At 26.7% G+C, this 23,894-nt stretch overlaps 2 protein-coding genes across 2 annotated transcripts in view; one reads left to right on the plus strand and one right to left on the minus strand.

Moving 5' to 3' along the window:
- Positions 1 to 342: 342 nt before the first annotated feature.
- On the minus strand, positions 343 to 14,454 carry LOC129973078 (peptidyl-tRNA hydrolase ICT1, mitochondrial-like). The gene is made up of 6 exons (XM_056087453.1): positions 14,233 to 14,454; positions 13,859 to 13,904; positions 10,981 to 11,040; positions 5,961 to 6,043; positions 2,629 to 2,798; positions 343 to 479 (listed from the first exon to the last, which is right to left on the minus strand). The coding sequence occupies exons 1-6, from the start codon at positions 14,362 to 14,364 to the stop codon at positions 383 to 385; spliced, it is 588 nt and encodes a 195-aa protein (XP_055943428.1). The 5' UTR covers positions 14,365 to 14,454; the 3' UTR covers positions 343 to 382.
- Positions 14,455 to 15,177: 723 nt separating this feature from the next.
- Positions 15,178 to 23,894, plus strand: part of LOC129971183 (RNA polymerase II elongation factor Ell-like) — a 107,303-nt gene continuing 98,586 nt past the window's right edge. The window contains exons 1-2 of the mRNA XM_056084725.1: positions 15,178 to 15,367; positions 20,950 to 20,991. Coding sequence (XP_055940700.1) covers positions 15,236 to 15,367; positions 20,950 to 20,991 — 174 coding nt within the window. The 5' untranslated portion in view covers positions 15,178 to 15,235. The remainder of the gene's footprint in view (positions 15,368 to 20,949; positions 20,992 to 23,894) is intronic.

Consider the following 23,894-nt stretch of genomic DNA (forward strand, 5'->3'; position numbering starts at 1 on the left):
TTCTAATAAATTTGGACCCTTTTCTAAATAATAATTCAAGCAATTTCTTTGCTGAGGCATCGAAAACTGGGCGAATCTTTGTAGTTGTATCTTCAGTCTTTATTAAAGGGTAATGAGGTAAATAGTGCCTTTATTTTTATCTTCATCTACAACTTCGATAATTCCCTCTCGAATCCACTCATTAAATACTTCATCATATTCACTTAAATGTCCTGATCGAATAAGATTTTTTGTAGTTGACATCAAATCCTCCAGCAAAATAGGAAAAATCGTTTACAAAATTAGACATTTATAAACAGAGAATAAATGAAGTTGAAAGTGTATAAAATAAGAAGCAACATCTTTATTTTTAAAATTTATTTAACTAAAATGACACAAAAAGTTACATCTGAACATTGTCAATTCCTTCATTCTTTAACCTCCTTATTGACTGGCTATGTCTCTTTTCTCTTAATCTTTGTGCAGCTGCTTTTTCCTGCCTGGAAAAATAAATAGAATTCTGTTATTCATTGTTACCCAGAACTACATATAGCAGACTCCCATCTACCTAGCATAATTTGAAGGAAAGGAAAACTGAATCAGCCTGAGTTCTACATATACAAGTTCACAACCAAGCTTATTGCTACACTAATAATTAAACATATATATTTTTTGGTAAAAGTGTAGTTTATTGTGCCCCTTACTGCGCCAAGGTTGCCAAGTCGCCAATAAAGATGGCAGACAAAAGAAACAAATACTTCTGCAAAATAGTTAGTGTTACCACTTTCTGCATGAAAATTATGATTTTCGGCATCTGAAGAAGGCACCAGGCAGAATTTTTTAACTTAAAAAAAAAAAAAAAAAAAAAAAAAAACATTCTACAGCTTTGCTAGCAGTGGGAGCAGGATCCTAGCAGCTTCGCTAGCTCTTTAAACATAAGGATTGTGTGGAGAACAGGACTAGTACATAATCAAAAGAAAAGAATGAAGAAAGAAGCAATTAAACCATTCTCCATACAAAATTTCTATCTTTTTCTCAACTTTATCAACTCGTAAAGCACACATATATATATATTCCACTCCTTCATCCATTCTGTGGGTTCAAAATATTTCCTGCCATCCCATTCACCACACATCCGTTCTTGAACAATTAACGACATAACTAATTATCAAGAAAATCATTGGATTAAAAAAAAAAGAATTACGAAAAGTGCAAGGAATACCATTTTAGACAATTTCTAAAGGATTGTGTGGATAACAGAAATAGTACATAATCAAAAGAAAAGAAAGAACGATGAAAGAAGCATTTAAACCACATACCAACAGTCAAGTATTGCAAAAGAATAAATATTTTCTGTTCACCTTTACCTTAAAAATAACATTAGTGTCTTATTAGCAATAAAAAAAAACTTTTAATTATAATACAAAATAAAATTAAAATCTTTAATTGATATTTATTATTTTTAATTTAACATTTTTCATATATTAGTTGTAGTTCATAAAACTCAACCACTATAAAAAAAATAGTAAACAAAACAACATTAGAGTTATAAGATCATTTTGTTGGGTTACCAAAGTGGAGACAAACTCGGGGGCACAATAAACTACACTTCAACTTTTTTTTTTAATATCCAAACGTAGGACAAATCTATTATAAATTTCTACTAAATGCTTTGCAGCATGTTTTAAAGATTTAATATTAAAAAAGTCCAAGAATAAAAATAGTGTATCAATTTTAGTACAAATCTGATAACACTTAATTTAATTCCAAGAAACAAAATCAGGTAAACTGTAAAGTATAAATATGTATAATTTCACAAGAAACAAAACATTAATGTGAAACACAAGTCTCATTGTTTTTTAAAATCATCTAAACTGATTTTATTGTTTGTTGATAAACAATTGTATTAATGTTAAAAGGTTCAACTATGATGAAAGATTTAAACTGACAAATTATTTAGTTTCCAAAAAAGTTTGATGCCTTTGTAAAGAAAAATTATTATTCATTTTATTAAGTACTTTTTTTTTTTAAACAAAGAGCGTAGTCAAGTGTCTACTGTGGTAATTTCCTCGTCTTTATGAAATACAAAATAGAGTTACCAAAAAAAAAAAAAAAAAAAAAAAGAAGTCAATAATGATATTTACATAATTCTTCTCTATATTAGCATAAGTTTCATTTATTTCTACTGACTAATTAGTTTTTGATATAAAACCACCTTCTTTTTAATCATCACATTTTCACTTTATACATTCATCTCCAAAAAATCAAGAGATATTTCTCTCTTGCACTTTTAAGAGACAAACACTGAATTCAATTTGAAAATGATTATACATCTAATTACTATCTAGATTTTAAAAGGTTAAATTTTTGAACATCAAATACATTGTATAAGTGGTTTTCACTTTTTCTTGTGGATGGAAATAACTACTCAAACAATCACAGTATGATTATAATTATAAACGATTATCTAATATTCTCATCTATTTTATACTATGGTTGGATGCAAAAATGGCCATCTGGTAATTTAAGAAATTTATCTTTTTTGATCATTAGGGAGGAACTGTTGTTGCCTGTTCACAGTGATTCTATTACAATTGAAAGCTTTAAATTTACTAATGAAATTCAATATACATAATTTAAGCTGTGTACCTTTTCTTCTGCAAAGCTAAAGTTTCAGGTAGTATTTCTGGAGGTGGTTTCTCAGCTTCTCTGATATAGCATCTTAATTTATCCATACAATCTGCAAGATTCAAGGTCTGAAGTCTAGTTTTATCTGATCTTAAAATCATGAAACCATCTTTTGTGATTTGATTGTGATGCTGCAAAAAAACATCATACATTATATTTTATTTATAAAATAATTAAAACCAATTATTTATATAATTTCTGCACATTTAATATGTCATTAAAAGAAACAAATTTGACAACTATTCATATAATTTACGAAGCTAAAAAATTCAGTTTTCAATACCATGGTTTATTGTTTATTCAAACAAATCAGATAAACAACATAGCGAATTTGTGATCATGAACTTAAGAGATTTGTAACTTCAGATTTTTTTTTATTATTAGAAAACCGTAGTAAAACTGAATTCTGAATGACTTTGATTCAATTAAGAAATGTTTCTTTTGAAATGAATAATCAAAAGGTCACACATATCTGTTGAAATCAATTCACCAAATTTGAAATTTTCTTCATAATTCCAACTGAAAATTGATGTACTTTTTTCATAAATCCATGATTTATAGGTAAATATCGATTTCTAATTCTTTTTGAAACATGTCTTTAATACAGCATTTATCTTGATGACCTTATCTTTCCTGATACAACTATAAGGAGCAATTGGCCTCTGTGCTCTTTTGCATCTATATCAGGAAACTGACTTAATAGCAACTTTGAAAAACATTCCATTCACAATACATATTTCATGCAATTAAACTTTTACTTTTAATCATCATTCAGTAGATGATGATTTAAATTCATTACTGAAATTCCTATTTTGAGCAACTAGCACTAAAAAAGGTTTTTACTGTTTTCAGGTACATTCCAAATATCTTGCAACAATTTTGTGGCAATGCATACCAACAGTGATTTTAACAAGAATTGCACCCATTCCAAGCATAATTAACATACCTTTTCTGACATTTTTAATGCCACAAGAATTATACAAACCTATGTAAGTCTATAAATATTCTCAGCAATTTATGAAGTGACTATTTACTCCACTATCAACCCAGAAAGACATCAAATCCATTTCAGCTGCATAGACTCTCACACAAATGTACTTCAGAGACACAGCAGCATTCTCTAAGTTTCTACACACTTCATTCATTACTTTCTTTCTTCTCAGTTTTTCATCAAAAATCCATTTTTGACCCAGAGTCCTCCATTTTTGCAATAGATGCTATTTTTTCTTGACTGCTTCATGAATTTTCTTTTGGAAATATGCTATTTCTAGCTGTTATAACTTTCCAAAAAACTTTTGCCATTACTTTCTGATTTAGTACAATTTCTTTCAAACATGTACAATTGATTTATAAGCTAACTAAAAGTCCTTTCTTCATTACTGGCTATCAGCATTCAACTAGAATCAAATGTCTGAAAGTTGCTTGGCAAAATATTTAAATATTGCACATTAACATCAGATACGTAACTTACACTCCTTCCATTTTCATAACCACTGTTCAGTTAATTTCATAGATTCCTCAGTTCAGCAATATGTGTAAAAACTTTGTCAAGTAATCAGTTAAAAGCAAAAAAAAAAAAAAAAAAAAAAAAAATCAGTACAAATTTTAAATTTGTCTTTGATGTGGCTTCAAACTGTTGTTGTTTTTGAACCTCCCAGATTTCCTGTACAGTCCTTTTATCCATGATTTCCTGATACACTGTATCAGTAATAATACTCATCATCCTAGATTTATCATAGCTATTTGTCTTGGGGTAGAAGTCATACAGTTTTTCTGATCATTGATATCATCTGCATTATTGAAGTTCAGCAAAGGTTCCAACTTGGACTAATTAGCCATCAATCACTACTAAGTTTCCTTTACAATATTTCAGTAAATTTCAAATCTTTCTCTTCCAAACTGGTTTATTTGATTCTCAATAGCTTAATATATCACGATGACATTACTTTTATTTATTTATTTTTTGAAAAGCAACTTATCACAAATACTGTGATTTTGGTAATTTTGCTAAGTAACAGCTATCTAATGATCTTAACTAAGCCTGCTTACTATTGCATTAAAAACTCATCACATTATTTATATGTGTGCAGATTCTAGCATATCATGTTCCCATCACCTGTTTTAATAATGCATTAAATAAAGTTTCTAGTTTGGTAGTTCATAGTAGAAGAAAATAATAGTAGGAAAAAAAAAATAAACAGAAAATAACGAAGCAACATGCAGAGTAGAATCGTGCACTGACATCTCTTAGACAATTACTAAGATTACTACCTTTATTATTATATAAAAAAACAGATTAGCATATATAATTTTAATAAAAAATATGTTTCAGATGGCTTACACTATTCAAAACAAATCTCGGCTGCTGAAAAAATGTTCGGACTCCAAAATTGTATGATTGGTAGGATTGTCTTTTCATATAATCATTTTTAATTGGTGAAGCAGACAAATTAACTACAAGATAAGATTCTTATTCCAAAAATTGGTAACTAATAAACAGCTAGATATAACACTAGAGGAATGATGTTGCTAATTCTTAACTTTTTTCCCCCCAAATAAATGCAAACAGAACTCATTCATAGAATTACTCCAATAACTAACATTTTAAAAACATATCTATACGACTTTCAAGCAGGCTCTTTCCTGCGTGCTGATGTTTGCACTTCATCAAAAATATTTCAGATAACCAATTCTTAATATTCTAATGCAGTTTAATAGTTGGAAAGATTAAATGCAATTTATAACAGATGTCTAATAAATTTTCAGTGAAATCTAGTGGGTGGGACAGCTAAACTTTGTGTGTTTTTAATCTATAAATTGAATGAAAAACTATTTTATAACATATAAAACAAAACAAAATAATAATAAAAGTCACTAAAATAAGCCCTGCCATTATAGAATATAGGGGAGAGGGGGAAGAGAATTTTTAAAAATGAAAATCAGAATTCAAATATTTTAAAATAATGCAAAACGTTTTGTCTCATGGTCATAAAAAGAACTTCTCAATAATTAATAACATTAGAAATAGCACTGTCAATAATAATAAAGCATAAACATAATTTAGATTGCAAAGGTTTTACTTTTTATTTTGTTTCCACTCAAATACATCATTGTAATACTTCAGACTGTCACAAATAACATTAAATGCTATCAATTGCATCAGTAATTTAAAAGAGTAGTAAGGCATTGAACTTAATTTAAAGTTTTAATATTTAAGAATTAATAGGTAACAAAGGCAAATTCACAATATGATAGAACTTACAGATTTAATTTAAAGAATAAATATATCTTACTAATTTTAATAAGTTTTCTCTGGCTAGATCTGGTATCCAAGAAGCTGTGGCAACATGAAAACGCACTTCTACTTTTGTGTTAACTGGAAAGAGAAAATGAAAGACAGCAGATTTTATTTACCAAACAAACAAAAGAATATTGCACTTCAGTTTTGCAATATTTTTTAAAATGGGCCAGTTTTAACACAAAAATAAAATTATTTCTATTAAATTAAAAGAACAAAATGATTAATAATTATATGAATTCATTCTAAGAAATATTCCAAAATGCATACAGAATAATATAACATTTAATTTTATATTAGTCATCTGCAACTATTATAAATTGATTTTACTGCTCAGGATGTTTGTAAGGTACAACATCATAAGACAAAAAAAAAAAAAAAATATTACGGAATTTTTTTTTTTTTTTTAAATCAAATTCTTTTTTGTTTAAAGCTTTTAATTAATATTCAGAAAAACCTATAACTAAAATATAAATAAACTTTTCAAAGAATATAACATTTTCAGAGCGTTCATATTCTACATATTGTCATCTTTCTAAATATAATATCATTAGACTAATGACTAACATAAAAACAGAATTTAATATAGTATTTTGGTAATTCAAATTACAGATAACAAATAACAATAGAACAAATAAAGATTTTTTCATTTTATGGATATATGTAGATGTAGAAATTTGTTGTATATGTATAAAATTAGTGATGTATTCATTATTTAAGATTTCAGTCATACCATAGATATCAAATTCTCTTACTGAAGTCTTAAAAATTTTTTGATAGCTGATAAAGAGATAGATAATTAAAATATTTTTAAATGTTTTTTGGATATTTCATCCCATGACATGTTTTAGTCAAAATTTGAGTTGCAAATTAATAATAATAAAAATTAAAAAAAAAAAACCTGTTATTCCAAATGTTCAAGAGGCTCGAAAAACTTACTAAAACAACTATTGAAACTAGAAAAGAAATTAATTTTAAAGGGACGTGTTTAATAGATTTAATACATATATTTATGATTATTGTAAAACTGTATGCATATATAAATATGAATAATTCAATAAATGCTATATGCATACATAACATTTGAATGCTTATTATTGTTTCATAACAATGCAATAATTAGATGACTGTTTTATATAGAGTCAGTTCCACATTCTTAGTATAAGAACCCAAAATTTCTTCAGCACACATATAGATAATTTATAGCCTATGATTCAAATATTGGAATAGTTTCGTTTATTTCATCAGTACAAGAACATTAAACACCTCATAAATAAATTTTAAAAAAAATATTTAACACAGTAAAATATGTTTTATATTTAAATTAAAAAAAACAAACTACCTTTCTAAATATTACTTTAAATATTAATCTTTATTGAAGACAATTATGGACATTTCATTGTAAATTAATATTTAATGTGGAATACATACTTTATTTCTTCACATCAGTAATGAAAACCAATGCAATGTAAGCTTATCAATATAAAAGTTGACTTTCTGTTTTAATGACTATCCTTACCATTTCAGTTTGTTTCAAAATAAATAAGTTCATCAAGTGGGATTATAATATCATTTGTTGATTAGTACAGTAATTTGGTCAGCCAAATGTAAGTAATGGTAAAAATTCTGCTGATATAGCATTAATACCACTTGTAAAAGATAGGAATTTCTGTACAGAGTTTTAAATCATGCCTTCATCTTACTAGATGGATCAGAGATAATTTTATCTTTATAATCCTTTTCCTGCCTGTTTCAAAAGATTCCATATTTCCGACAGTAAGCATTGCAGCTGTGGTGAGATTGCCTTGATATTTCAGCATGTTACGGAATGTAATCACATAATATCATGACACAGGAAATCAGTACCAAACCTTAAACAAGAAATCTAAGACAAACCTTCAAAACGAAAAAACTCATAGGATAGTCAAATTCTTCAGTGAAAACAGAGGTTTTTCTCAACTCCCTTAACCTTTAACTATGTTCTTGCAGGGTTCATCGATGAGCTCAAAATGCTGTTAAAGTAGTCTTTTTTCATATCAAGAATATCATTAATAATGTGCCTCCAGTGTGTAACTGTTATTTTTCCAACATCAAGTACCTTGTGCTCAATAGCCAAGACAAAACACATTCACAAGATACATATAGGTTATGATATTTGTAAGTAATACCAACAAAAAAATTTCATCGAATTCATAATGACTCATATTTATATTGACATATAAGTTATAATTATTTCATATCAAGAATAATCATCTTCAGCAATCAGTTGTTCACTTGCCATATAAACAGGATTAATGCCAATATGTTAATCAACTTCATTTTATCATAAAAAAATATTAAAATTATATTTGTACAATAAACATATAGAATCCAGTTTTTTTAGCTATGCTTGAAAGAAATATTTTCAAATTAACTTACAAAATTAATACACTTGTTGAGACTGAGAGTTCAATCACAGTCTTATTTCACAATATCTCAATCAACTGCAGTAGAGGGCAATTGACCATTAATGATACATCTAGGAGATATCTGATTTTATAAGAAATAAAAGTTGCCAAAATCAAAAGAATTGTTGTGACAGGAAAACTTGATTCAAGGTCCCCTCCCCCCAAAGAATGTACAGAAAAATAGTGTTTTTAAGATTTCTCCCAAATTTGGTGTGCTGCTGGGAAGAGGTGATCATTGAAGATGTATCTAGATGTCAAGAGTTTTCATCTGAATTTTTTTAAAAGTGAAATTGGCTCAGTAATCGAGGCTGGAAACTCTATCATGGTCCCCTTTCTCCAATAAAGAATATAAAATAGTTATTTTGAGATTTTTCTTGAAAATGGGTTTGATAGGAAATAACCATTAATGTCATATCTAAGGCTCATGAAATTTCATATGAATTTTAAATTGGCAGGATCAGATCAATGGCAGGACCAGAATAATGGTTCTTTGATTTTCCTGCTTATTTTATATACACATACCTTAAATACTATGACAACATAAAAACACCATTAAATTTTACAATTTAATAAATTCAGAAAAAGCTATTAGGCATGTGGAGATGAAAGGCAGAGAGTAATATAAAAAGTAAAAATGTTTGTATGATAGCTATTAAAATAGTTGGGTAATTTTGATCAATGAAAAAAAAAAAAAAAACCATAGTTTGACAAGTAACTTTGAATCTTTGTTACACTTTGTAAAAAATGATTTTGATTTCGATATAGAAAACTCAATCTTTTCAATGTCCTCAATACATTCTTTAAATGCTCTGCACAATATGAACATACTATGTTGTTCACCTTTTGGCTACTCATTTCATAATAATTATACATTGGCACCAAAATGTTGGTGCCAATGTAATCCCCAAATGTTGTAACTAACTAAATTCTGCAAAAAATTTTCGAAAGTGTCCCACTCTTTGAAAATTCTAGGTAGTTTTTCCTATTTGCTAACAAATCTTTCAAGTATATTATACACACCAGATAAAAGAAAGTCAATATCCCATTTGGATATATATATAAATAAATTGTTGATAGCATGCAAATTACAAGTTTTCCAATTTAAAATCAATGCTGAAAATTCTTTTCACATTAAAATTTATTTCAACAGTCTCAATGTATAATAATAAATCCATTGGACATTTCATTTGCTGATTGAGCAGCAATTACATTTTTTAATCAACTGGTTTTGCCAAAGTTTTTGGAAGTTCATCACTTTCTTAAAAATCTTTGAAAAAAATATAAGTTAAATAAACAGATATCAATGTTCCATGTGAATGTAATTTTCTTATGTATAAATAAATTGTCATTTTATCATTTTGTATTAAAAAAAATTCCCAATTTATTGATGGACCATCTATTGACATATATAAAATGCTTCTGAAATCCAATTTTTCTACAAAATTATGAATTCCTAATAAAATATCTTTTGGATGTGGAACGACCCATAAAAGATGACATATTTGGTTAAAACTTCTTTTATTTATTTATTATTATTTTTTTAAATTCACACCTAAAATGTAAATTTATTTGCTTAGTATGTTTGATTTTGGGAGTGTTTCATCCCAAGAGTATCTGATTCAAATGTTAAAAGATATATAACACTAAATGAAATTAAGTAACAGACAAGAATTTCTTGAAACAGATCTGAAGTTTTTTTAGCAAGAATAATATGAATAGTAAATCACCGCACATTTCATAAATAATTCTGCCTCTGAAGATTGTAACAATATAATAGAAAATAAATTGTACATAGCTGCTAGATTAATGATTGACAGAGTTCTCATTGCAAATCATTTTCCCAATGGCAGAATTTTTACAGTAAAATTAAGGCACAAATAAGTTTTCTATCATCCCCCCCCCTCATTAAGAAAAGCAGAATGCCCACTTCATCTACTTTTCAAAGATGTATCAAATAATCAATGGAAAATCAAATAAGTTTCTGGGGTCCAAAATTTGGCAAAATAAAATTTAAGGAATTTTCAAAAATAATCAGAATTCTGCTCAATATGAAGTTTTGAAACAGAGTACAGTATATATTACGATAATCCATTCAATATGTACTGAAGAATAATAAGTATCATTATTCTTAGTATACTTCTTTTTATGATGATTATTCCATAATTATATTTTCACAATAAAAAAGCAGAACATTTTTATGTTTGACACAATTATATCATCTTTTCTCTCATATTTTACATTTATTTTTCTCAATATTATTCTTTACAATGTAAGAAAGTAAAGTATTATAAAGAAAATAAAACCAAGATTTGCCTAATAAAGTAACATAAAATTGTATAATATGATTATCTGTGATTGATTTTAAAAAATTTCTCCACCATTCACATCAAACTATTCAGTGAGAGGAATAATTATAGGTGCAAGACAATATTTTCATCCATAAATTTTAAAAACATTGTGAGGAAATCAGTTAGAAATAAACAAGAATATTTTCTTATGTAACAGATTTATAACACATTAAAACTATATGTTTCTTAAACAATTATTAAAAAAAAAAAAAATATTTACCTTTATTGACGTTTTGTCCACCAGGGCCAGTACTTTTTGAATAAGTTATTTGTAATTTATCTATAATGTTATGCAAAAATAAAATACTTTAATTTAGCTTATATAAAAATAAAATTGCAAAAAATAATATTTTATAAAAACAAAATATAACTGAAATTCAGCATCAAATTAACTATTTAAAAGGAGCATTTAACATCATTTATCAAAAATGAATCTAAAGCAAGATATTAAAAATTTATTTAATTAAATTAGTTCATCTTAATTTTTAAAGATAATAACACTTCAAGGTGTAATTTGCATTCAACATTTAATACTGAAACCATATATAGATGATCTCTCAATTCCATTTCCCTTGTGAAATACAATATTCAGTTCTAAGGAGTAAAAGCACATTCAGTACAAGCAATAATAATTTCAAATTTTCACATAAAAGAATAACTTTAAGATTTAGTTAAATTGTAAACCTTTTACAAATCAATACTTTTTACTAGTTACATTAATATATCAGATGTTTAATGCTAACTGGATTTTTCAGGAAGTACACAATTTAATTTTATGTTGCCTTAATTATTATTATTGCTTGATATTAATAGTTCAGCCATCATTATTAATGTTAATGAGTCCAGAGTTGGCTGATGATATCGGTTGTTACATATTTCATTTATTTACCTAAATTCATAAAACTGCTTACCAATTATCTGAATTCAGAGATAAAGTTTTAAACTTTATTTAATCCCAGTTAATTAAAATAGTTACTCGGACATGACACTAGCAAGCTTTAATAGAAATTGCATGTTATTAGTGTTACCCATTAGTTGGAAAAGAGTATATGCATATGTTCTTTGGTGGTTAGTTGCTAATAAATTGTACCATAAAATAAATAGACAATTAAGCAAAAATATTACTCCAAACAGAATTGAATAGTTCAACTGAAATAATTCTAGTTACAAATGAGTGTATTAGCATGTGTTCTTTGGTGATTAATTACTAGCATGTAATTAATAAATTAGTTCCATAAAATAAATATATTATTGGGCAAAAATATTATTTCAAACAAAAACGAATAGTTTAAAATAGAATAATTTAATTATGGATCCAGATTTTTAAATAGAAGCACAATGAAATTACAAACTCCAAGAATTATAATAATAGCATAGAATAATATATATGTAACATTATTTTAAGTGAAGCAGGTTGCAGTTTTGAAGAAAGTGAAAAGACTTTTTATATTTTTAAATTCTTTTTAATCCATCGGGAAAGCATAATTATTTACAACGACGCGGACATTGCGTGTCCGCCGCAGCGCAGCACAAAAGTCGAAGTGGGGAAGAAGAACGAAATAAATTATCCCGAGGCTTATATAACCTGCGATTTTGATGGTTAAAATATTTCTTCATAGTGCTAATATATTAATAAGATTCTGATAGTGATTTCTGATGCATGTCAATCCCATGTAAGGGAAACACAGGGATCTTTTAAAAAAGAATGTGCTTACAGGACATTTTTACCCCTTCAAGCCAAGCGTGTGAAAGTGTCGGCATTTAGCCGATTCAGCAGTTTTATAAAGCATATCTTGAATTAATTAAGTAGAGAAAGTGGAATTGGATCACGAAATAAGAGAATAATTTTAGAATGAAGTTTCTATGGGCTAAATTAAGATAAAATCTTGGAAATTAATTAAATTGAAATTAAAATATCATTACATATATATATATACATTTCTACCAGTGAAGCTACTGGATATTTTTCAAGAGAAGAAATTTGAAAGAATTATAGTTTTGTTTGGATAGGGGATGATATCAAAATAAAACAAGCTGATCTTTTGAATAACATGGGCATTATTTTGGTGCTGTGGTAAATACTCTGTCATATAGGTACCAAATTCTCCTGCGTAATATTCTGGATAATATGTCTGAATATGGAATGAATAAGGTATCTATTCTATAAAAATCCCTGATGCAAAAAATTATGAAGGGACATGAAAGAACAATAGATCACACAAAATTCTATTAAAATGACAAGACTTCATAATAAAATGAGAAACTGTGAAGTAAAGACAAAGAATTTCAAAATATTTGCAAAACATTTTTTTATTTTTAGTTTATAACATTCATGAACATACAATTTTAAGTAAAATAAACTAATTCATTAGGATTGCAAGAGAATAAATATTTTTTTTGCAGCTTAGATAAAAATACCAATATTTTTATTAGTTTCCAAAATGATTTTAATTATAAGACATTAAATGCACAATAAATTCGTCAATCGATATTTATTTTCGATTTTCAGTTCTTCCAAATTCGTGCAATAAGTGTACAATAAGAGAAAACAAATCAGCAATAGGGTTACTAAAACTACTTAACCTGTTTCTCTGTATTGTCAAATTGGCAACAAACACCAGGGGCACACAAAATTAGAATTAATTTCCCTTATCAATAATACAATGCATAAGAAAAACTACACCATTTTCATTAATTTGAGTTAAAAACAGAAAGATGAAAGTATTGGTGCAACACACAATTTAATAATAGTGAGAATACTATAGTACTTTTTTAAAAATTGAAATGAATAGAAATCTGTAAAAATGTATGCAATATGGCATATTAATGAAAATGAGGTACAAACAAGCAATATAATAAAAAGGACTCATTGCAACAAGTTACGAAACACAGAAAATTTCATTTTCCTAAAACATAGTCTCACTTTTTAACTAATAAATTAGGTGTTATTCTAGAATGACATAATAAGTGTTTTCAAAAGTCATTATTAGTCAAATATTTATAGGCACTAATACATGAGTATTATGCAATGTCAAACAACCAAAATAAATAAATGAGAGCAAATATTTAATTTTATAAGATATTCCAGTAAAACATACCTAATGGGATAAAACCAGAAAATTTTCCAGCAATGCTTTTGATTTCCTGGAGGGAAAATATGAATATATATAATGACTTACATTCACTAATACAATGAACTAGAAAAGAAATACTAACATGTAACTATATTTACAAAATCTTTTCAAAATTATAAATTATCAAGAGACATTTTAAAAAAAAAAGTTTTTATTTATTATCACCAGGAAGCAATTATCTTTTAAAATTAAGTTATATATTTATCTAAAAAATAACGCCAAATACTTCGGAGAAATTACGTTCAAATATGTTTAACAATTGTCTAACGCTTATAATTATTAAAAACACAGGAAATAAAAGAGTACTAATAACCTTGGCATTTTTAATAATACTTTACCTTAGGTTTGGACAAATTCAATGAACTCTCAGGATATATTTGATCTAAAGAATATTCACTTTTAAAACTTCTAACTATAATTAAACTGGATAAGTTTAAAGTCCGAGAACTTATAATTTTGTTTAGAAACATGATAGCAATAAGACTTTAAATAAAAAATGTTTTTATTACCCACGACTTTTCACCGCTTAACCTCACAATATCAACAAATACTTTTATTAAAGTAAAAGTATTTTCTTAATATCTGAAGTGAAATCAAGATTAAGAAGTTGGTTTCGGAATCAATTTATTTAATTAAAATTAGAATATTTATTCTATAAAAGAAGCACACTGGGCTATTTTTCTAAAAGCAAATGAGAATTTTCTATAAAATAAGTCATTATTTTTCCAATAATTATTTTAGTTTCGGTTTGTTAATTAATGTCAAAATACGTCTGCAATGTAAGATACATCTTTCAAATAAGAAATTGAGTCTCTGATAGTTCAAATTCAAAGTATTTTATGCATTAATTTTTAATATAAAATAAATTAATATAATAAACATAAGTAATTGCTTCAGGAATTTTCATATTCAAATATACCCGTAGTCCACATTGATAACATGTGTAAAATAATGGAATGCTTAATATAAAATAATATTTCAAAAAAATTTTATATTAAATAATGAAAATATTTAGAACAAATAATAGAGATTTTATTGATTTACGTTACTTTTTGGATTGCTGGATATTTTAATTTTTATTCCGTAATAGGTTAGATCAAATTTCTTAATGTTTAAATTATTTCCTTTTTGCATTTAATTTAGCTATAAAATTTCATTTTAAAGCTGCAATTGACTTTTATTTTGTAATTCAATAACATTATCCCTGGTTTTCCCTACTTGTCCCTCTACTTATCGCTGCTAATCAGCGATTGGTGACAAGAATGTTTTTTTGTGCTATTAGTTATATGCCTTCTAGGTATAGGATACGCGGTTGCCAAATAATTCCCGAGAAGGTCTAAAATGGCTGCTCTCGTAGAAGGGCAACAATATGGCCTTTCCGCTCAGGACAAAATTAATTGTACAAAATCATTAATTTTTGTTAAATTAACGGATTCTGCACTAAGATCAATTGAGGAATGTTTCAAAAATAAGGTAAGTGAATTTAAATTTATTTGTATTAGTTTTAAAGCCTGTTAAAAAGTATCTTCCCGTCTGCTTACACGTCGAAATTTTATTTGTCCTATTTTGTATTTTAAAATAATATCTCAGCTTTTGATTTATATATTTATTTTAATTTATAAAATGTAAGAAAAAATCCGTAAAAGTTTATATAGCTTAAAATTTAACGTGCAATTGTAGAACAGATGTCAAATCTGATATTGTGTACGTGTTGAGTAATATTTTTAGTTCCGATTTTCTAAATAAGATTATTTCTTGTTTCATTTGTAACTGATGTTTTTGCAAAGTACCTTTTTCAAATAATTCTTAAATATTTAAATTAAAAATATTTTATGTAGTAACCTTTAGATATGTTTCCGGAATTAACGTAAATATTGTGCGAGTACCATAAACTGAAACTAATAAAAATTGTCGATTTATCATGGGAATATATGAAACGTAAAGTGAATTTCTTTAAAATGTAATAAAATAATTACTGTGTATGTGTTTTTTTAATAATTCAATAATCATGTTTTTCATTGTTTAAAGAAAATTTCGAAATGCGACCGAATAATGTAATTAAAATTGACGTAGTAGTTTTTCGCATTAAACTGTTAAAAACAAATATGGAAAACTATTTTTGTTCTTTAAAAACATTAGATAGTTAATTCATCATTAATTCTTTCTGTTAAAATAGCTATATATTCTGATATTTAATCATCGTATGGAAAAATTCGTTTTGTCAGCTTTTGTAGCTGAAAATTGTTGACATAGACTAGAAAACTAGATGTATTACATCAGAATTGCAAGTGTCTAAGAAAAAAAATATATATTTCATTAACAGTAACTTATATTTGATAAACTTGTTTCATAATTTTTGTGAATTTTGAAAAAAAAAAGTATTTATGATCTTTGTGCATATAAAAGAGATTATATCCTGTGTTTTGACATTCCATTTCTTAAATGATTTTATTTAAAATATGTTTTTTTACATTTTATGTCTCATTTAGATTAATCAATTTAAATTTATATGCACCTTTCTTAATTAATTTTAAGTAATTTGTATGTAATTAATGTAATTTGAAGTATTTTAGTATTTATATTTATAAATTAGTTTTATTTAGAAATTTTGTAAATAACATAAGCAGCTTATTTTTGCTTGGTTACTATATAATTCAAAACTGAATAATTAGTAACTTGAAATAGAAGTATGTTTTTGCATTTATAGCTATAAATTTCTATTTTATCTAATAACGGATCTTTTTGCATAAAATATTGATTATTCACATATTATTCATTAACAAGTTTTCTCTACTACTTATAATATCATGGTTCATGTTTGTCTCATATTGATTGGTTTCTCTCATCAGATGTCAAGTTAATTTTTTAAATATAATACTTCTTTAGAAATTGAGTTTGTTTTTCTATGCTAATAATATGTATCGTATTATTTATGTTTGGATATAATTAAACTGTCTTAGAATATATTAAATATTGAAATTTTGGCTATTATAATATATTAATTGGTTAAATTATGTAATGATAATAACAGTAAAGAAATCAGTGGAGAGATGGAAGGATTGAATTTTTTTAAGGGCATTGAAAACAAAATCTATTTTTATAAATATGAAAAATTAGTGTCAAATTCAATAATTTTTATTATAAGGATTATTTGTATAATAAAATGTAGCAATGTGAATTTTACTATATAAAGTATTATCTAATATAGTGTTTTAAGTAATGTAAATGATATAGTTATTTTTACTTAGAGCACAAAAGTTTTAAATATAGTATATTATGTTTAGTTCTTTGTACCATATTTTATGAAAATGTGCTTTCTGACGAATTTCGCCAATTGAATTTTCAATATTTGTTATGGTATTTAGAAGATATTTGAAGTAATAATGTAGAAATTTTAAGTAGTTTAAAGAAAATGTTTTATAAGAAATTTAATAAAGTTAACATAATTCTTTTTTCTTAGAATTTTTTTGATAAATATTTAGAAATAATTCCACATTGTTTTTAAAAATTATTTTAAATTACAATTTAAAGAATGTACGTAAACAATTAAAAGAATGTGTTTTTAAAAATACTTTGTTGGAATTTAATTTTATGCAGCTTATTGGAATATTACATTGATTTACTAAGGTTTTAGACTGAAAATTAGTATTAATAAAACAAGAATGCTTATTAATTCTGGTTTTATGGTTTCTACATTAAATTGTAGATTTCTATCAAATTTTGAACAAAATCTCTTCATGGGAATTGCTTGTCGGATTACAAGCCTTTATAAGAATTACAAAATGAAAAAAGCTAAATCATGGAAATTTGATAAACAGTTTTAGCATTTAATATATAGATGTGTATGAGATTTTAAACCATTATTTGTGTGAGCTGATTGTCTGTCAGTTTGTTCATTTGTATGCCTGTAAATAAGAATTCAAAAATTCAATGCCTTAGTTGAATGAAATTTGATATCTGATCTTGTAGTAAAATTGTGGTTTCTGTATCAAATTTTGGTTTCATCCAGTTTTTAGAAAGGCATCCAAAATGCAATTTTTTTTTCGCTATACTATGAAATATGAAATATCATGTGAGAGATACCAAAAATAAAAATTTGAATACTTATTGGTCCACCGTTTTTTTCTATGGGGAGGATAGGGCAATAATACCTTTATTTAGAAGGTTTTTGGGAATTTTAGAGGCCAGTTCTGCTGGTTTATTTTTTTATATTATGTACTTACTGCACTTTTTGTGTGTATATAAAATACTATCCTTTTTCCAATTTTAATTATTTTCTTAATTCATTTTAATATATTTGGCATGCCTTGAATGCAATATGCATTGAACTTCAAATTGTCAATAGACCGTATTTCAGTGGTAAAAGTTCATGGTACCTGAAGTGTTGGTAATGTTATCCACTCTTTATTTTTAATACTTTTCTACTAGTAAGATGCCAACTGGTGGCAGGTGTGAATTTAGTTGCTCAAAAAGATTTTAATTAAGATTTGGTAGATTTTATGTATTCCCCACTTTTAATAAAAATGTTCCTTGAAATTTAGACTTATTTTATGCTTATGGGTTTATTTTGATTACAGTAGTAGTTAATTTTTAAAATTTATTAATTGGTTTAAAAGTATTTATCTGAACAGTTTGTGTTCCAAATTAAGTTTGTTTATAGATTTTTATAATTTATTGATTAAATTTGTTGCATGTAGCAGTACGAGTGTTCACAGAATTGATTTTTTTCCTTAAAACTTCAATTTTCCTTTAAATTATAAAATTATTGCAGTGTTTTAGTTATAATTTACTATATATAATTGAACACCCATACCAATAATGATTGATGGTTTTGATAGTTGTATAATTTTCTATATGAGATCCGATTATTTTTGCATTGATTGGATTAAAATTTTCTTTGTAGTATTAGTAGGCATTTAAGTTAATTGGGGATTAAATTAGTTCCTTAGTAAATTTTGAATCGTTGAATGCTAACATGAATGAACATTGCATAACATATTAAAAATAAAGATATGAATGAGAAAGTATGAATGGAATTACAGCACATACTTTAATAAAAAAGATATTTTGTTATTTCAAATAATTATAAATATAATTCATTTTTTCTAACGGCAGGATAGTTATATATACATCATGATTTTTAGATTTTGATTTCTTTACACAGTCACATTTAAATGTAAAAACATCTTTTTAATTGAAATTTGTCTTTTCCTTATTCCTACTCGTCCATTTTTTTTTTTTTTCGTATGGTGTAATTTTTATACCTCAAATCAAAGAAAGAGTACTTTAAATGCCTTAAATTCATAATTTTTATAATGCCTTTAAAATGTTTTTTTTTCTTTTTTTCTCCTTATTCTGTAGCTTTAGGTGTTTCAAATTAGTTCCTCTACTTTTAGTTCTGAATTTCCATCTCTATTTTTAAGTTTTTTTTTTTTATTATTATTAAAGGATGGTGATTGAAAAGTATTAACATATGCTTATGCTTTTGTTTCATTTGTAAAGTAACATAATTTATCATAGAATATATATTTATATTCTACTTTTTTCATGTCATTTTTTACCTATATTTTTATCATTTAATTATACTAAAAAAAGTCTTAAGATTTTAGTATATTAATTAGAAGCAATTAATTGAAATATTTTTTCATATTTAAATGAATTTTAGGCTTTGCAGGATTTTTTATTAATACCTGCAAAACAATAACTACAAATGTTTTATTCCATTTGATAAAGTTTCTTCATTTGGAACAAAATTTGCTCAATGGTCTAATGCAGTTAAAGATTTTTATTTGAAGCATGCTTAATCTTTCTTTGTATTGTTATTAATATATAAACAGTGGCACTCAATTATGACTACATTCTTAACATTATCTGTGTGGGCAAATCAGAAAGTAAGTTATAATTGAGTAAAAATGACACTAATGAAAAAGACAAGTGTAAATGATGATTATTGATTTAAAACATGGACATTAATTATTTTTTGATGTATTCTCTAAATGAATGATGTATTTTTCACATTGTACAGTTATCAGTAGATAGAAATCTCTTCAAGCATTTTTCAAAAGTGTTAGTAAGGGAAATCATTCTTGGTTTGTGCAAATAAATGGAAATCACACAGTGCTAAGTCAGGTCTGTGGTATGCTGGGCAAACCTGCCATTTGAATTTTTTTTAAAGAAATTTGGAGACATGTACGAGATCAAATTTTTGCAGTATGAGTGTGCTGTTATTATTGTTCTTTTACCCATAAATTCAATGTACAAAACACTTTTGTATTAAAATTTTTTTTAAGAATATGGCCATGATTTAACTAGCTGATGATTGAGCCTTGGGTTCTTTCCTCATGGAAGAGGTCTTCTGTAACTATTCCATAGTAGTGGATAATAATATAATGCTGTTCTTAGAAAAATTTTCTCCTTCTCCAAAGAGAGATATCCTGTTTTTTCTTGCATTTTCCTTGAAACACTAAAGCTTTAAAATGTGTTAGAATGCTGATAGATTTGGATATTATGGGCGATTTGAACAAATTAGTGTTAATTTTACGTTCTAAAGAAATGTAGAGTGCTGCAGTTATACAGTGCTTCACATAAGTTGCCTTTGACTGTACCCAATGCCAATTCAAGTTGATAAAGTAGAGAAAGTTATTCATTATCTTACTGAACCATATGAAATTTATTTTTAATGCGATTTTAATTGGCCTGTTTATATATTTTAATAGAATTTAGTTATATATGGTGATGATTCATATTCTGTGTAATAAAATGTTTTTTAATTGAAATTGTTTAATTACATGTGTCTTTCTTTTGTTACCCTGTCATACAAGGAAGCATTTGACATTGAATGCTGAAACTGAGATAAGCTTTTTATGCATTGTCAACTTGATCTGTCATTAATTCTTACATATTTTTGACATATATAATATGATTGATATATAGGTTTACCTTAACAAAAAGAACTTTTATTGTTTTTCTATGGCTAAAAGTACAATTTCAATAAAATTCTTGCTTAAATTGGATATTGTCCTTTTGTTGTTATAATGTTTGAAATATCTTTATAGGATACAGCTAGGCCAACAATTCAATTTCAAAATTCCACTGGGGTGAGTACAAATTTTTCATATTTTATTTCTTTATTTAAAAAATATTTCCATGAAAGGGACTTTAATTATTTTCATGAGCTGAAATATTGCCCTACAAATGAAATTAGATATTGCTGATATTAATGATGTGGGATTTCTAATTATACAACCTTGATTGTGTTTGAAAATCTAATGCTCACTGTGGGATCCCAATTTTAAATTAAAAATAATCTCAACTGCCAGTGTCTTTCAAAAATGCGAAAACAAACCACACATTGTTTTTTAGATTGCCTTTACTTCATCATTAAGTTTTCATAAAAATATGTAACTAATTAAACTTTTCTCTTAAATTTAATATTTTTTTACAGTGATTAAATGACTAAAATTATGCTAGGAAATATATTTTGTCTAAATGTTTTACTATGCTTTTGGAACAGGAGGAGATCGGATTTCTAATCAATAAAGCATATTTTATTATTTAGATTAATTCCTAACAAAAACCAAAAAAGAAAAATTATTTGTTAATAAAAATTTAATTAAATCTTTGCAAAATTTAGTTCAAACTAATGTATAAAGAAATTAAAATAAAGCTTGGTTTTTTTAAGTGCTTTGATTTTTTTCCGTCTTTGATGGTAGTTTGGTTTTTAGCAAATAGCAAGAACTGTTATTCTATCTTTATATATAAAAAGTGAATTGGTTGCGATATAACCTTTTTCTGTTAAAAAAAAAAAAAAAAAATCTCCAATCTTTTCTAGCCTGATGACCTCTTTAGAAATCTACAGTGATTTCTAGCAGGTCATACATAACCTATCCTTTGATAAAATCAGGTTTCTTAGAAGTACTATGGTAGAGGAAGTTCCATTACAACACATCTCCAGCTGCTTCTTAATTCTCTGATATTAGATTTCAGTTATACAAGGAAGCAATTTTTTTATTTTATTTATATATCTGTTCCATAACTTAATAATTCATTTTTTAGTTTGTTTCTGTTAATTCTATAAAATTGAACCCTGTTATAGTTGTTTAAATTTTTCATTTTATGAAATTTGTTTTTGCAAATAAATGACATTTATTAATCAAATCTTAGTATATGTTAATATTAGGGATCTAAAAATTGGTATGTATAGCCTTAAAAATTACTTTATTCTAAAGTATAATTAAGCAGCATCATTTATAGTCTTTTGAAGCTTCATCTTATTTTTAAATAATCGATTTCAGAATTTAGTCTTATTAGTCTTTTATAAGCTGAAACTTACTTTTCAAGGTGCTGCTTATTCCTTTTTATTTCATATGATTTAAATGTCACAATTTTGCTATTTCTCTTGTTTTTATCTGATGATTAAAATTTAATTAAAAGACAATGATTCGTGTGTGCCCTTTGTAATAACATCACTTTCCTAACATATTTTGCAACAAGGTAGGGAGGTCTTCAGAGTTCGAAAGATTGTTCACCCCTCCCTCCCCCTTCTGCTCTCTGGATACTATGGGAGAGGGATAACGAGAGGTTAGGGTCAAGGACGTAAAGTGAATCCTAGACTATACCTTAGAAACCTTTCCGGGTGTGAGAGGTCCTCTGCTAGGGGTGTCCGTCTGGTTTAGGGCTCTTTAAGGAGGAGATCAAGTTTGGCGAGTTCCAGTTGTTTTTTCAGGAGCCAGCTGTAGAGCCTCGTGGAGTTTTTCTTTTTCTCTTTCTTCTCCCACCTACCTACCTTTTTGTTTTCTTGGGTTGTTGACTTTTCAGCATAAACATCTGAAATCGCGTTTATTTACATTCATAAACGGTAAGAAAATCGTCCATTTTCGATGCAAGGGCAAGAAGCATTTGTTATGAAGAGTTTTCCTGTGCGGATTTTTAAATCTCTGAATTTCGATTGAACCTATTGCATTCTATCTATTATTAGCTGTTAAAAAATGGCAGGTGATTGAACAGCAACTGTTAATTTTTAGAACGTTGAGTGATGTAAAAGACCATAAATGCGAAATGGGTCGACCCAAACAGAAAATTGGAAAGTTGTTGATGGAAACAACGAGAAATGTTTGAGAATAAAACCTTTATTTCAAATTACGAGGGGAAAAAAACTTTTTAAAAATTGTGACTATTATTATTATGTAATATTATCCTTTTTGATGTATAATTAACATAGATATAATACAGTGAATATCGCATGTATTAGATAAATGCACATATGGGGATTGTGTTGGGCTGTATGGCATAAACCTTCTTTCAAAGGCATTCACATCAAACCAGACTAGATTAATTTTCAGCATTCTCAGAATCATTATTAATTTTCAGCTGAAAGAGGACAAAGTGTATTAACTATAGTTTTTGGTTTAAGTTTTTGAAGTTGTAAAGGGTACTTTCCTTTGTAAATTCTTATTTTTAATGACGATTGTTTTGCTACGTCTAGGTGAAACTTTCATTTGTGATCAAGTTTTTACCATGATCAATAGACTATTTAGTTCTTTTCTATTGTTGGCAACTCATTATTTGATTTTAAATGAACCCGTATGTTTAATTTTTAAAACGCAGTTTATACCAGCTGATTTTGTCCACGCTCTTCAGGAGTCCACAAGCTGTGTGTTCAGGCGGCTTTATTTTAAATGATGAGCGCTTCTCGGTGCAATTCGGTTTTGTGAACGCGTTCTGTTTCTGTTTACGATCTCGCTGAAGCTGTGCACACACAGCTTTTACATATCGCATGCGGAATCGGTTACAGCAGGTATCGGCTATCAAACAGTACGTCGGTGGTATCTCTCGAAACATCTCCTTATTTAGGTGTCACTTCAGAGTTCTGTGTCATCAACGATTAGAATCAACATAATAAAACGACAGCTTTTTAGTTTTTTTTCAAGAATCAGTAGTTGTCCGATCGCGCTATGTTTTCATTTCTTTTGTGCATTAGTCTTGGTATACAACTGAATAA

Source organism: Argiope bruennichi, chromosome 6, assembly GCF_947563725.1.
Source record: "Argiope bruennichi chromosome 6, qqArgBrue1.1, whole genome shotgun sequence".
Classification (NCBI taxonomy): Eukaryota; Metazoa; Arthropoda; class Arachnida; order Araneae; family Araneidae; genus Argiope; species Argiope bruennichi.